General features: G+C 42.8%; 1 protein-coding gene across 1 annotated transcript in view; it reads right to left on the bottom strand.

The window, feature by feature from the left end:
• Positions 1-403: 403 nt before the first annotated feature.
• The window catches only part of GPR20 (G protein-coupled receptor 20), a 192,466-nt gene continuing 180,088 nt past the window's right edge, over positions 404-12,781 (bottom strand). Inside the window, exon 2 of the mRNA XM_085604828.1 lies at positions 404-2,793. Within this exon, the coding sequence (XP_085460954.1) occupies positions 1,711-2,793 (1,083 nt within the window). The 3' untranslated portion in view covers positions 404-1,710. The remainder of the gene's footprint in view (positions 2,794-12,781) is intronic.

The following is a 12,781-nucleotide window of genomic DNA, read 5'->3' as shown; positions in this document are numbered from 1 at the left end:
AGATGATGTTTTTATGTAATGTTTTAAATGTTTAACTTTGTGAGATACTGTTTTGTGATTTTTTGGATACCTTATATCCGAATAAAGATTATTGAATTGAATTGTATATACTTATTGAACAATAATCATTGTATACAGCATGCTCAGTCACACATTCTTTAGAAGCCCCTGAAACCATACTGGTAAAATGGCGATAACTAATGCAATTATAGTTTTGCCAATAATTTTAGCAGGACTATGTTATTTTGTAGCCTAAATTGTGTCCAAGAGTGATGCATATTGCTGCCCGTCCCATCTATAAATCCATTTGGGCTGTACTTGGGGTGTGTAAATGTAAATCTAGAAATGTGAAACACATAGCAAGAAGAATTGATCACAAAATCATTCAAACGTCATTCAAGACTGGCCTGTTAACATGAATACATTTTATTAACATACCATACTTTACAAAACATTTATTTACCTGAAAATAATTTATTTGTGCGGGAAAAAAACACTTAATACTGTTCCCTCCGTTTCTTCAGTTTTCACAACCTATAAATCCCACAGTAATATTTCACACACTCTTTGGTTAGCTTTTTAATAGATAATCAATAAACATGTTTGTGTTGTACTGAAGAACATCATTACTTTGCAGACCAATGCATGACCACACCGTATCTTTGATTATCATGGTTACCTTGCACCGGTGGACTCAAATATTACATGTGCACACTTTTGGTCTTATATTTTTGTGGGTCTTCTTCATCAAATTTACATATTGCTTATCAAGTAATGCCACTTATCAAATTACTCATTTGATACTCTACACACAAAAATGGTATGTTCCTCTATTCAGTTCAGATGCCTCCTTCACTGCCTCAGGATGTGATCCTATAGCTATGATAGCCTCAGTAAAGATGGCTACCTTTTTTCTGAGCATTGACCTTAGACACTCAACGATGTAATATATAAAGATTTCTTTGATACCAAAAAGAAGTTGAAATCATTAAGAATCTGCATTTATACAGATTGCAAAGTTATCCATGACATTTAAGAATATTAAGGAACATTAAATAAAAAAACAGTACATAAAAATGTCGGACTTTTTTTTTAACTTTAAAGACATCTTCAAAAGTGAGTCTTTGTTGATGGGCCACTGAATCAAATTATGCATTTTGAGAATTATCCTTTTCGTTTCTGTCTGAGCCATTGTGGTGGTGGAATGTTGGTAGTACTGAATACTCAGTTTTTCTTCATCAAATCCACAATTTTAGTAACGGAAACATCCAGCATGACACTAAATTGTCTTACTGACCTCGATTGAAGAGTACATGAAGCACGTAAAAATGCAGTTGAAACAGAGATGGTTCACATCCAACATATCCCTTTTCCTATTAGTATGCGAATAATTCAGAACATACTTTTTATGACAATAAAGCAATAACTTGGTCGAGAAAACAAACTAAAATACATCTTTGATCATTATGAGCATGGCAGCCATTTTGGATGTGCCACATATGCCGTATAATGCTGGAAAGGCATTGTTTTCCGTTCATGCCCACTTGTGGCTTCCCTTTCCAACACCCAGCAAGACCTCCAAAGACTTGAATTTTGCATTGAGAGCATTTCCTGTGCCTTCCAGAGAGCAGCCATTGTTGTACCGGTTGCAGAACCCATGCTGCACTGTACCATAATGTATCTGAACTGATGCCAGGGTCCTCTAACTGGCTATAACTGGGCATTACTGGGCAAAGGAAGGTTCACTGGAGAACTTATTATGTTTGAAATCGCCGTTATGGCGCCCGACCCTTTCGAGCTCTTCTGCATACTGATGATATCTCCGCTAATTTGCTCCTGCTCATACTTCCTGAAGATATTTTTCACAGTGGACTGAAAGTTGTTTGTGACAAAACAGTAGACAATTGGGTCCATGCAGCTGTTGAGGCTGCTCAGTGTCACCGTGACATGGTAGACAACCAGGCTGATGTCGCGGGGTGTGTCTGGCTTGGCGCAGATGGCTACTTGGCTCACATGGAATGGAGTGAAGCAGATGGTGAAGATGATGAGCACCGTGATGAGGAGCTGGACAGCTCTCATCCGTCTCTCGCGACTTTGGTGCATGAGGCTCGACTTGGACAGGGCGCACATGATCCTTATGGTGAAGATGGTGATGATTATGAGCGGGAGGAAATATTCAAAGACCGTCAGGACGAAGAGCTGGAAGAGGCAACAAGATGAAACATTGATTGCCGATGTTAGAATGGAGAAAGTCACAATGATGGCAAAGAGCCAGATACACACACACATTCCCTTGGCAAAGTTTGGGTTTCTCCACTTCCGCGAGGCTTCCACTTGTACAATGGCTAGGTAGCGGTCGACACAGATGCAGGTAAGGAAGAGAATACTGCAGTACATGTTCACAAAGTAGCTGAAGATGTGAACAAAGGAGCAAGAGCTACAGTCCCCTGCGCTATAGTACATGATGATGCGTGTCGGCAAGGAAAATCCCACCAGTAAATCGGTGATGATAAGGTTGATTGTATAGATAACCGAAGTCGTTTTGTTCTTGGTCCGAAAGCAGAAAACATAGATTGCCAAACTGTTCAGTACAATGCCCACAAGGAATATTATGGAGTTCATCACCATCAGGGTTATCCACAGCTTATAAAATGTATTGTAGAGTGTAGTGTCCAAGTGGGCCAACGTGTTCAGGAAAGGGCAGGGGGTGTCGTTTTGAGGCACGGCATGTGTCATTTTGGTCAAATCTGGAATTTCGGTGGATGTGGTCTGCATAGTAACAACTTGAATCACCTAAAAAAGAAACAGATCAATCTATGAGTACAATTTTGCTTCAGAACATGTTTATTGCCATTGTGAAGACTTTGATAAGTTCAGAGCTGATATCACGATAATTTGAACTAATAGCAACAGATTTGACTTTGTGAGGCACTATGAGTTCATCTATAATAATTAAAGCATATGATTTATTCTTCTTATTGCACAAGGGTTGCACTCTTGGCACATGGTATATGCATACTAAATTATTGACTCTGTTACAGTTTCAACTGAACTTACCACAATGCTGCTTTCACTACAACACAACTGAAGGATTTAGTGTACACATGCACTGTAAAGAGCAATCCTTCCAGTGCAAAACCTATGCTAAACATCACAAACACTTTTGTGTTGCTAAGCTCAGGAGACGAGTGCAGCAGTGCTGCATCTCTGTTGCAATGTCACTGCATCAGTTTCCCCCTTGTGCAATGTGACACAGCAACTTGCTTGCTGCACTGCATTGCGCAATGTTTTAGTAAATCTGTTTCTTTGTGTCAGGCCACAGAAAAAGGGCCTCAACAGTGCCTTTTACTGCAGCAGCTGTTGTGAGCTTAGTTCTGTCCGAATTACTCTGTATGACTGCTCCAGATGTTACAGGAGGTGTGCAGTCTCCTGTAGAGAGGTCCCCAGTGTGGGATCAAGTGGTTTCTGCAATGGTACCTAACATGATGGTGCAGGATGGGTAAGCAATGCGGATTACTGGCATACCTGTGGGTAATGATTATTAGTTGCATGACTATGGTTCTTTAAATGTGAGTGTAGTAAAAATTCCTGGCATGGCTACGGTGTTTACATACCAGGGGTAATGTAGACACTAGGGGCCCGATTCACAGAACAAACTTAAGACAAAATCCTAAACTTAGTACCATTTTGGTATTCACAGAATGCACTTACTACTTCTGGTATTCACAGAATTAACTTACTACTTTTGCGATTCACAGAATAAACTTACTACTTTTGCTATTCACAGAATGGATTTACGACTCCTAACTTTACGTCCGCACTCGGGCCGGAAATTCCGGCCCGGAGGCGGAGCTTCCGGCCCGGGGGCGGGGCTTGCGGGCCGGAGGCGGGGCTTCCGGGCCGGAGGCGGAGCTTCCGGGCCAGAGGTGGAGATTTTGGCCATGGCTAAATGTCCGCCACTGGCCGGAAGCTCCGCCTCCGGCCTGGAAGCCCCGCCTCCGGGCTGGAAGCTCCGCCTTCGGGCCGGAAGCTCCGCCTCCGGGCCGGAATTTCCGGCCCGAGTGCGGACGTAAAGTTAGGAGTCGTTAATCCATTCTGTGAATAGCAAAAGTAGTAAGTTTATTCTGTGAATCGCAAAAGTAGTAAGTTCATTCTGTGAATACCAGAAGTAGTAAGTGCATTCTGTGAATACCAAAATGGTACTAAGTTTAGGATTTTGTCTTAAGTTTGTTCTGTGAATCGGGCCCGAACATTGTGACAATAGGCCTGATTTAGATCTCGGTGGAAGGTGATGGATAACTTGTTTGCAGAAATATAAATCCCATTATATCCTATGGGATTTATATTTCAGCGGACGGGTTATCCATCACTGTTATGACGGAGTAACCCGTCCGCTGAAATCTAAATCCGGCCCTATGCAAAGTTAAGTCTGTATGCTTAATACTTTGTTATTTCTCATGGCCTTGGATTAGAATGGGCATATTGTCCATTGGGTTACACTATATATCATAGGGCAACTGCTTCTCTTATTCAGCGTTTCATGTCAGGTGCAAGTCTTTTCAATTGGTACAATCATAATGTCAGTAGAGAAATATTGCTCCTGGCCATGAAATATAATATTATATAGTTTACATTTAGATCTCCCTGCTAAACCTATATCTTTTTAGCTAATATATGTGAAAAAGCTATGCTTTAATATTCAACATTTGGCTACTAATATTTTTTAGAAACACTATCTTCTTGGAAAGGGTCATTCTCTCTCACCATGCTCTTTTATTTGCTATATCCTGATGTTGGTAACAGTTTCCGGGGGCCACTTTTGCTTCTATGGTCAGCCCTGACTGTAACCTTTGACTGTACTTCCCTTCAGTTCTTTAACCTGGCATATAGTCAATTCATATGTTCAGGAAACATCTACTTAAATGAGTATCTTGCCCACAACATCTATTTATTTATTTATGAGTTTTGTTTAGCGCTCGAGAGGCAGCTTTAAGGCTTCTGCAGAGTCTTGAAACCTGAAAGAGACAGGTATCCAAAATATATATACCAATAGCATCCCTACTTGGTATTACTCTAACAGTACTCTTGTTGATGTCATAGTTTGGAACCCTTTTCCCTTGTGTTTTGTCATTTGATTGTTGTTAGGCCTCAGCTACAGACAGCTAATTTGTCTGTAGACACTTTTGCTGTTCCCAATACATTACATGCTTACTTAGAATGGGCTCCTTCATGATTGGATGGCTTTATTTCTTTCTCATGCCTGCTCTTGAGTCAATGGCGTTCATCCCCATTCTTGTGTTTGCCCCTCTGTGAGAATATGCCTCTTTTGGCATAGTTAACCCCCATTTTTGTGGACTGATTCTGCTGGCTTCCGAACTCTGTGCACTGAGGTGGTGCTGTCCAGTCTCAAATGTATGTGTTCCGACTCCTAAAATATGGTACAAGTGGCTAATCCCTAATTGGAATATTTTGCTTCCCAGTAAGACCATAGTACATGGTGCAGGGAAATACACCAATGGCATGGAAAGTAAATGTCACTTGTGGACTGGAACCCACCAAGCTGGCAAGTAAAATGTGGCTTCAGGCCCACATGTGTAGGCTGACAGCAGCAGCTTTAAACCCCCAGAAGTGCCTGTCAAAATAACCCTGCTATTTTATTACACCGCCTGCAGCTGGCCTGTTAGTGCTGCCTCTGATGAGGTGGGAATTATTGCCCTTAGAGCAGGGACAGTGTCTTGGACCTGGCAGTAAGGCTTGGGTGACGTATGTGATACAGTCTAACCCAAGAAGGGCAGTTGAGGAGGGTCAGGAACTTCATTAACTCGAAAAGGACCATGGGGAGACATGTACTTTTATAGTTTAGTGATAAGAGAAGCCTGGGGAAAGGAGGTCTTTTCATCACAGGATACACTTCAACTCTCAAAGCTTGAATCTCCATGGAGGAGGGATCTGGTGCCAGAACCAGTTTAGAGTGGCTGAGTGGGTCTGCTCATTACCGTAGACGCACCTCAAGGTGTGCCACAAGCTCCTTCCAGGGGCAGAATGATTCTGCTATGTTGAATTTAATTGAGAATTGTGCACTGTGGGACAGTTTTCAGTGAGGCAAACAGGTGGTATTACAGAAGTAGGAAGGACTGCCCTTGGAATTTTTTTATCCATTGCTCATGGAGTGTTCAGCAGTCGCTATTGAACCGGCTATTGAACGGAACAAAGATAGCTCCTCATCTCCAGCACCTCTGAACACTTTGTGAACATGTGGCAGAATAGAAATGGGCTGAATCTGCTGTCTGTGACCTGTGTGGAGTCCTGAAGGGCTGGGCCTGCCCCCTTCTACCTAGGACTGAGAAGATTACTCCAAGGGATAGTTTGCTGACTTTCTGTGAAGCTACGTGGGCCAAAAAGATGCAAGAGGCCTTTTCATAGCATGAACAGTGGCAAGTAGACCCCCACTGGACTCTGTCAGGCCTCTGCTGAAGTGCTTCCATGACTAATCACCCAAGACTATCCACTCCAGATGCAATTACGGCAGCAGGAAAATCAGGTTGGTCCTGCTCAGAGCTGTCCAACTTCAGCTGACCCTCATGGCTGAGGTATCCTGCTTAGGGATAACCTACCTAGTTACAGCCTCCAGACTGGTCCCACTCAAGGTTTTTAAGTGCTAAAAAGGAGGCTAATTCAGAAGGCAGAAATCTTGACTGAGCAAAGGCGCAAAAAGTATCTGACCAACAAGAGAACTTCGACTGTTGCATTGCATTATAACATTTTTATATCCTAGTAAATATTTATTGGCTCTATGCTTTAGTTGTTTTGATAGCGAATTTGTTATGGGCTTCAGGAGTCTGTAAACACCTTTTTCATATCTCCTCTCTCAAACGTCACAACATTAGTCAGTTGCCAGTTTACCACTGTGGTCTATTCCCCTATAATTAACACAATTCCAAAGGTTTGGAAAATCCCTTTGCTTTTGCTTGAACCACTCACGATGGTTCACAGCAAACAGACAAAAAACAAGCACTGCCAACCAAAGCCAATAGGTCTGGATTTAATGTGCTAACATGTGCAAACAGGAATTCACAGATGCAGTTTGCATGCAATACACTGATTCTAGACCTATTAGCTTTGCTTTCCCAATATTTGTTTTGCAGTGGTGTAGTCTTGCTCAGGGGAGAATTTTAGGTAGAGCTCAGTTTCATCAGCTTATTCAAGTATATTTAGTTGGAATCTCCTTAATACTTTCTTTAAGGGATCAACATATAAGTCTAAGATTGGAGGGGCGACAACATAGAGCAGATCCACTCCATGGGGAAAAGATATGAATTCTGGAGTGTAATGTCAATTTTTACTTCCTTGCAGTCTCTCTACAGACATCAGTTGTCTGTTGAAGAAAGAATTGTACACAGTGTTCGACAAAGCCAATCCTTGCTCAAGACTGGATGTCTTCCATGCCAATCTCAGTTGCCTTGCTCTTATTTGTTGCTTTCCTACCTTTCTTTGTTTGAAAACACAGAAGCTTTTTCATTTTACTGCTGGGAGATTCAGCTCATCCTGCATCCAACTGCATTGTGTCTAAGAAATTAAAACCATGTTCAAACATTAGTTTATTGCCTTTCAGTGCCACCTAATGGTCACTAGCAACAAACTGCAGCAGAACAGGCATCAAAATCTGCTATAAACAAGCACTGTCAATCATTGGCTGCCGACGGAGACACAAAGACCGGTTGGGCGGGTGGGAAGAGGGAGCCGGCGGGGGGAGAGCGGGGAGGGTTAATAATCAAAATTAAAAAAACAAGACTTATCTTGTGCCGCCGGCCACCTCCTGCTCCTCTCTTCCTGGTTCCAGCAGTCCCTGGGACAGCATCGGACTCCACATCCAATTCCCGCGCTGCTCTCAAGCTTGAGAGTAGCATGAGGATTAGCCTAAGCGGGCTGAAAAGACGTTCGGTCAGGCACAGGGAGTCTGTGCTGTTTCTCCAACCCGGCTGTGTAATACAGCTAGGTTGGAGAAACCTAAGTGCGCATGTGTGTTTGGCCGGCCAGAAATGCGCACTTAAAAGTATACATACCACTCCTTCAGGCTTTATCTGGTGGCCCTAAACTGAAAAACATAGATCCCACCATCCACCCTAAATAGATTAAACAGTCTGATGTACTTACACTGACGACCCTGAGTCCGTCAACGTATCAGTCTGGTTTCAACCTATCAGAAACATGATGGTCCGTCTGACTCTAAAAGAGTGTGTAGAGTAGACTACCAGTTTGGCAGACAGGGTATTCCATGATATTTGCGCCAGGGTAAGCATTCATTCAGATTTTAAAGGGGACCCATGATTTCCACCTTAATGTATTCGAAAAATGTGAAATGGACTCCATTGGTAGTGCTACATTTCCATGAGTCTATACATTAGAACATTCTGCCCTCTGTGCAATGTGCTCTGTTCCCCCTAAGGATGAAATAATTTTGGGGCAGCATGAGATCATTACTGGGTTGGGAGTGTGGCCCAAACATTTTTTTAAATATTTGTATGTTGATATCAAGGAGAAGTAAAATGTATTTTATCTCTCTTTTGTAGGGTATTTCTGATGTACATTTTCATAGCAACCTTTTAAAAATGTCTGAGGACATAGTTTTTATGGGGTTTAGGTTAATGGTGATGACATTATTAGGAATCTTCTTAATATTAGTTTTAGAATTTTGTATTGTTATTTAGGATGAATCTAGTGCGGATTGAAGGAGGTATTGAAATGGATGAGGGTATTATGTTTCATGAACCAGGCCTGGGCATAGTACACAGAGTCGTGCTACGCAGAACTTCGTGAAGTGCCAAAAAAACTCTGCCGCACCACGTGCTGATTTGTAGCACCAGGAGTTTCTCCCGCGCTGTAAAATCAACACAAACAGCATCACGCTGAACGCCAGAGGGCGCTGCTTGTTTCTGCCGCTAGAGTAGATTTTCTACTTAAGTGTAAGCTCCCTCTATGCGAGCAGCAGCTTTCCCAACGTGAGTGGTAGTGACCTGCCACGACCACCTGCGTTCAGAAATCTCACTGTGAGGTGGTTCACCACACGATTTATCTCACTCGTGAACTTAACATTGGTGAGCCGCTCCAGAGAAAAAACTCAACTCTGCATCGCGGAGTTTTTCGGAAGGGTGACTTTATGAGGATGTCCATGTTTTTTTTAAAGTATTAATGCTCTTCAATCAATGCATGACATAATTCAAGGTAAGTTCATGTATACATAGTTATACCTTAGTGACCGTATTTGTCCACCTTTTTTCACTGTGAATAAAACATTAGGAAGTTAACAATTCCATAATATAAGAAAACACACTTGTGTCGTAGTCGACTGATCCATACTCCTATGAACATAAACTACAATCATATGTCATACGCTTTGAGTTGTAGCCCATTGATACTCCTTCATCAGTTTGACATTGTGATCAAGAGTATCAGGCCTATTAGATTAATACAGATCCATGCCCGCCTAATATCGAGCCATACTATATCAGGAAAGTTTTCAAGACAGATATAGTGGATAGCAATGTGGCTAGGTTAATAGTGTTTAGTTAGAATCCCATTGAGATATTGCTCTATGTTGCTGTACACTTACAGCGCATGAACATGTGGCGTAATATCATTGTGTATCACAGTTACAGCAGGAGTAGAGAGTTGAGGTCATCTATCACCCATTGAGCTCTGGTTGGATGTGGCTACCAGGCATTGTAGGAGGAGAGAAAGGGTCGAGGGGGCTGTCAAGAGAGTCTGCAGGTTAGCAGAGATGTGGTGAAAGCTGACATGAGATAAGTATAATGTATTGAAGTATTTACAAACAACCACTCAAAACATGGAGCAATGCATTTCCCTATGTTTGAAGGACACAATTTAAAATATCATATAGGAGCACATTATTCAACACCATTATATGTAAACTTGGGGCAGAACATAACCATAAGTATGGGTCAAAAGTATTCACAGAATCCTAAGAGCAACATTTAACTTTAACAGTAAACAAGCACTGGCAAAGCCAATAGGTTTGGCAACAGCGACCAGCTTTTGGCTTTGTCAATGCTTGTTTTGACTTTTCCTGATTTTCACAAAACAGTATTGTTAGTGAGGTTGCTGTGTCATCAATCCCAAAAATATTGGCTAATGCAAAAATATGTTTTGGTCTCAAAAAGCATGCATTGCCATAGTAGTTCCTGGCGCTGGACGGAACTACTTTATATGTGAATGTACTCCTTGTGATAGGGCAGAAGGCCGCCACTCCGAGTGAAGAGGGCTAAACCACTGTCCCAAGCTGTATGTTGTAGCGGGCAGAAAATACTAATGTATGAAGAGGTCTGGCTGAAAGCCCCCAAAAGTAAATATATGTGTGCATTTAATTTTAGTAAAATGAATAGGTCTTGCCTAACACCAGATCTAAAAAAGCACCACGATTCCTCAACAAATCAATGTGATTGCAGTGGGTGAAAGTAAATAGTGATGGACTGTTCTGGGGGAGCAGGTCAAGGGGTTATGGCCAACTTGTCCTCCTCAGTTCCAATAGGCCCAGCCACGCAGGTACACGTCACATTTACATTAAGTATCTCTAGATACAGCAATACCTTCCTTGTTTTAATGGTGTGATTGAGACCCCACGTGTTCAATGTAGTAATATTTAGACATTGAGACAGTCCAGAAACCGGGGCTTGTCTAGTTTCCCACTCAGGACGAGCAAACTAATGCTCTCTGTAGCGCCATAAGCTTTGAGATGAGCACATGCGCTGTTTTCTACCAGAGACCATTCAGGTTGGTACAGCCCCCCCCACCACCAATGTCTAACCCCCTCCAGCCCTCACGTATAAAAAAACTCAACTTTCAGTGCCCCATGCCACCCAAACCTACCCCATTCTAGAACTTAAAGTACCCAAAAGAAATCGCCCAAAAACATATAAAACAAAATGACCGCTCCAGCTAATTTACCCAACTCACAAATTAAGCATCAACCCGCCTTTGCTGAAAGCATAAATAAATATGACATCAAGTAAATACAGCAAGTCACCTCCAACCACGACCCAATTGGGAATCAGTAACTACACCTATCCATGTGTATGCTGCCATTGTTATGTCCCCAATCCTGTGTAGACTTGTTAGTACAGTTTCAAACCCTCAGTTTTGATACTAAACATTGATGTCTCCACTGTTATCCACAGTTGTAGCAACTGCACAATTTCGGATCAGTGACAACCGGTTTTAGTAAAAATACAGAATAAAAAGTAGTGATTTAGGGTGTGATTATATTTAGCAGTTAGAGTAGGGAATGGTGAGAGGGATGACATACGTGTATGGGTTAGGGTAAGGGTTGGTGTTATGAATGGGGTATGAATTAAGGATGATGTAAGGAACCGAGGTTGGAGACGGTTACCTTTAGGGGTTGGGCTAGTGGTAGGGTTATTCTAAGAGATTTTGTAGTAAGGACAGGTGTAAGAGAAAGTGGTATAATTAGTGTTACGATTGTGGTTAGGTTAGAGGTTTGGGAAAGAGGAGGGTTAAAGATGAGTTACGTGTGGAGGTTGAGTTAGGCTTTTGGTAATGGAAGGTGTAAGAGTTTGCAGGAGAAGGGTGGTGCAGGTGCTATGGGAGCATATGGGTATCTGCCTGGAAAATGGAAAAAACCAAAGGGTCTCGCTTTTTATAAAACGTTTTATTGTATTTTAACACCAACTGGGTAGCGGTACATACAGAATAAATTCACTGTAAGAAGTTCTCCCTCCAGTACATACATTATCATAGTGACATTTACCCCTCGATGGGATAGGGGTCCATGCAGAGCAATACGTTCATACAATTTCCAATCAGCAATAAGAGACAACTCTGTCCAGAGAATACAAACAGGGTGCAACAGGCGGCTGGGGCTGAAGAGAACAAGAACACCACACCTAAGGGGAAGAAGCCAGCACCTCCGCCGTCAACTGGGCCATCAGTGTTCGCCTTTCTTTCTGAAGCTCCACCGTCGGGGAGATGCAAATGTCCCCTCTGTACTTATTCCATTTTCCCTATTTCTGAACACATTTCATGGGCAGCCCCGTCCCTTGAATACTGACTTTTCAGCAACCATGGCGGTGTCCATATCCTTTGCCAAGTCAACCAGGCCCAGGACCGTCTCAAGCGCAATATTCCGTTTCGCAATAATAAAGCCCATAGAGGCCCACGCCTGTTCAGCATGTGTGAGGTCAGTCGCCCCCCAAATATTGAGTAAGCGTAGCTGGGGAGATAACCCCAAGGATTTGCCTCCCGCCCTCTCAAGTTGGCGGGCAATTTTCCCACAGTAGTCCTGAATATGTGGGCAGTCCCATAAGATGTGAATGAAAGTACCCTCTTGATGTCGGAGACAAAGTGAATCGGGGCATCTACCTAGTTTGAACAATAGTTTAGCATCAAAGTAGGCCCGGTGGAGGATCTTGAATTGGAGGAGCCGCATGTGCATGGGGATGGCTACTTCTCGAGGTGAGGCTAATGCGTCCCGCCACATGTCGTCCTCCATCTCTCCCAGATCCCTCTCCCACCCCCCCTCAATTTCAGCATCGGGTCAGCACGGTTGTTGACCAGCTTCTTGTAAGTAAGTGAGATGGCCTTGTGGTCCATGGGTTCCAACAACAGCCGGTCTTCCAGAGGGGATGAGTCGGGGAGGGGGCATTCCCTCGGCAGGGCGGAGGACACAGCGTGACTAATCTGCAAATACCTAAACATCTCGGACGGAGCCAATTGGTATTTTGCTTGAAGCTCTGTAAACATGGCCAGC

The sequence above is a fragment of the Triturus cristatus genome, chromosome 5_1 (genome assembly GCF_964204655.1).
Source record: "Triturus cristatus chromosome 5_1, aTriCri1.1, whole genome shotgun sequence".
Taxonomy (NCBI): Eukaryota; Metazoa; Chordata; class Amphibia; order Caudata; family Salamandridae; genus Triturus; species Triturus cristatus.
This window is presented reverse-complemented; position numbering and strand designations above follow the sequence as displayed.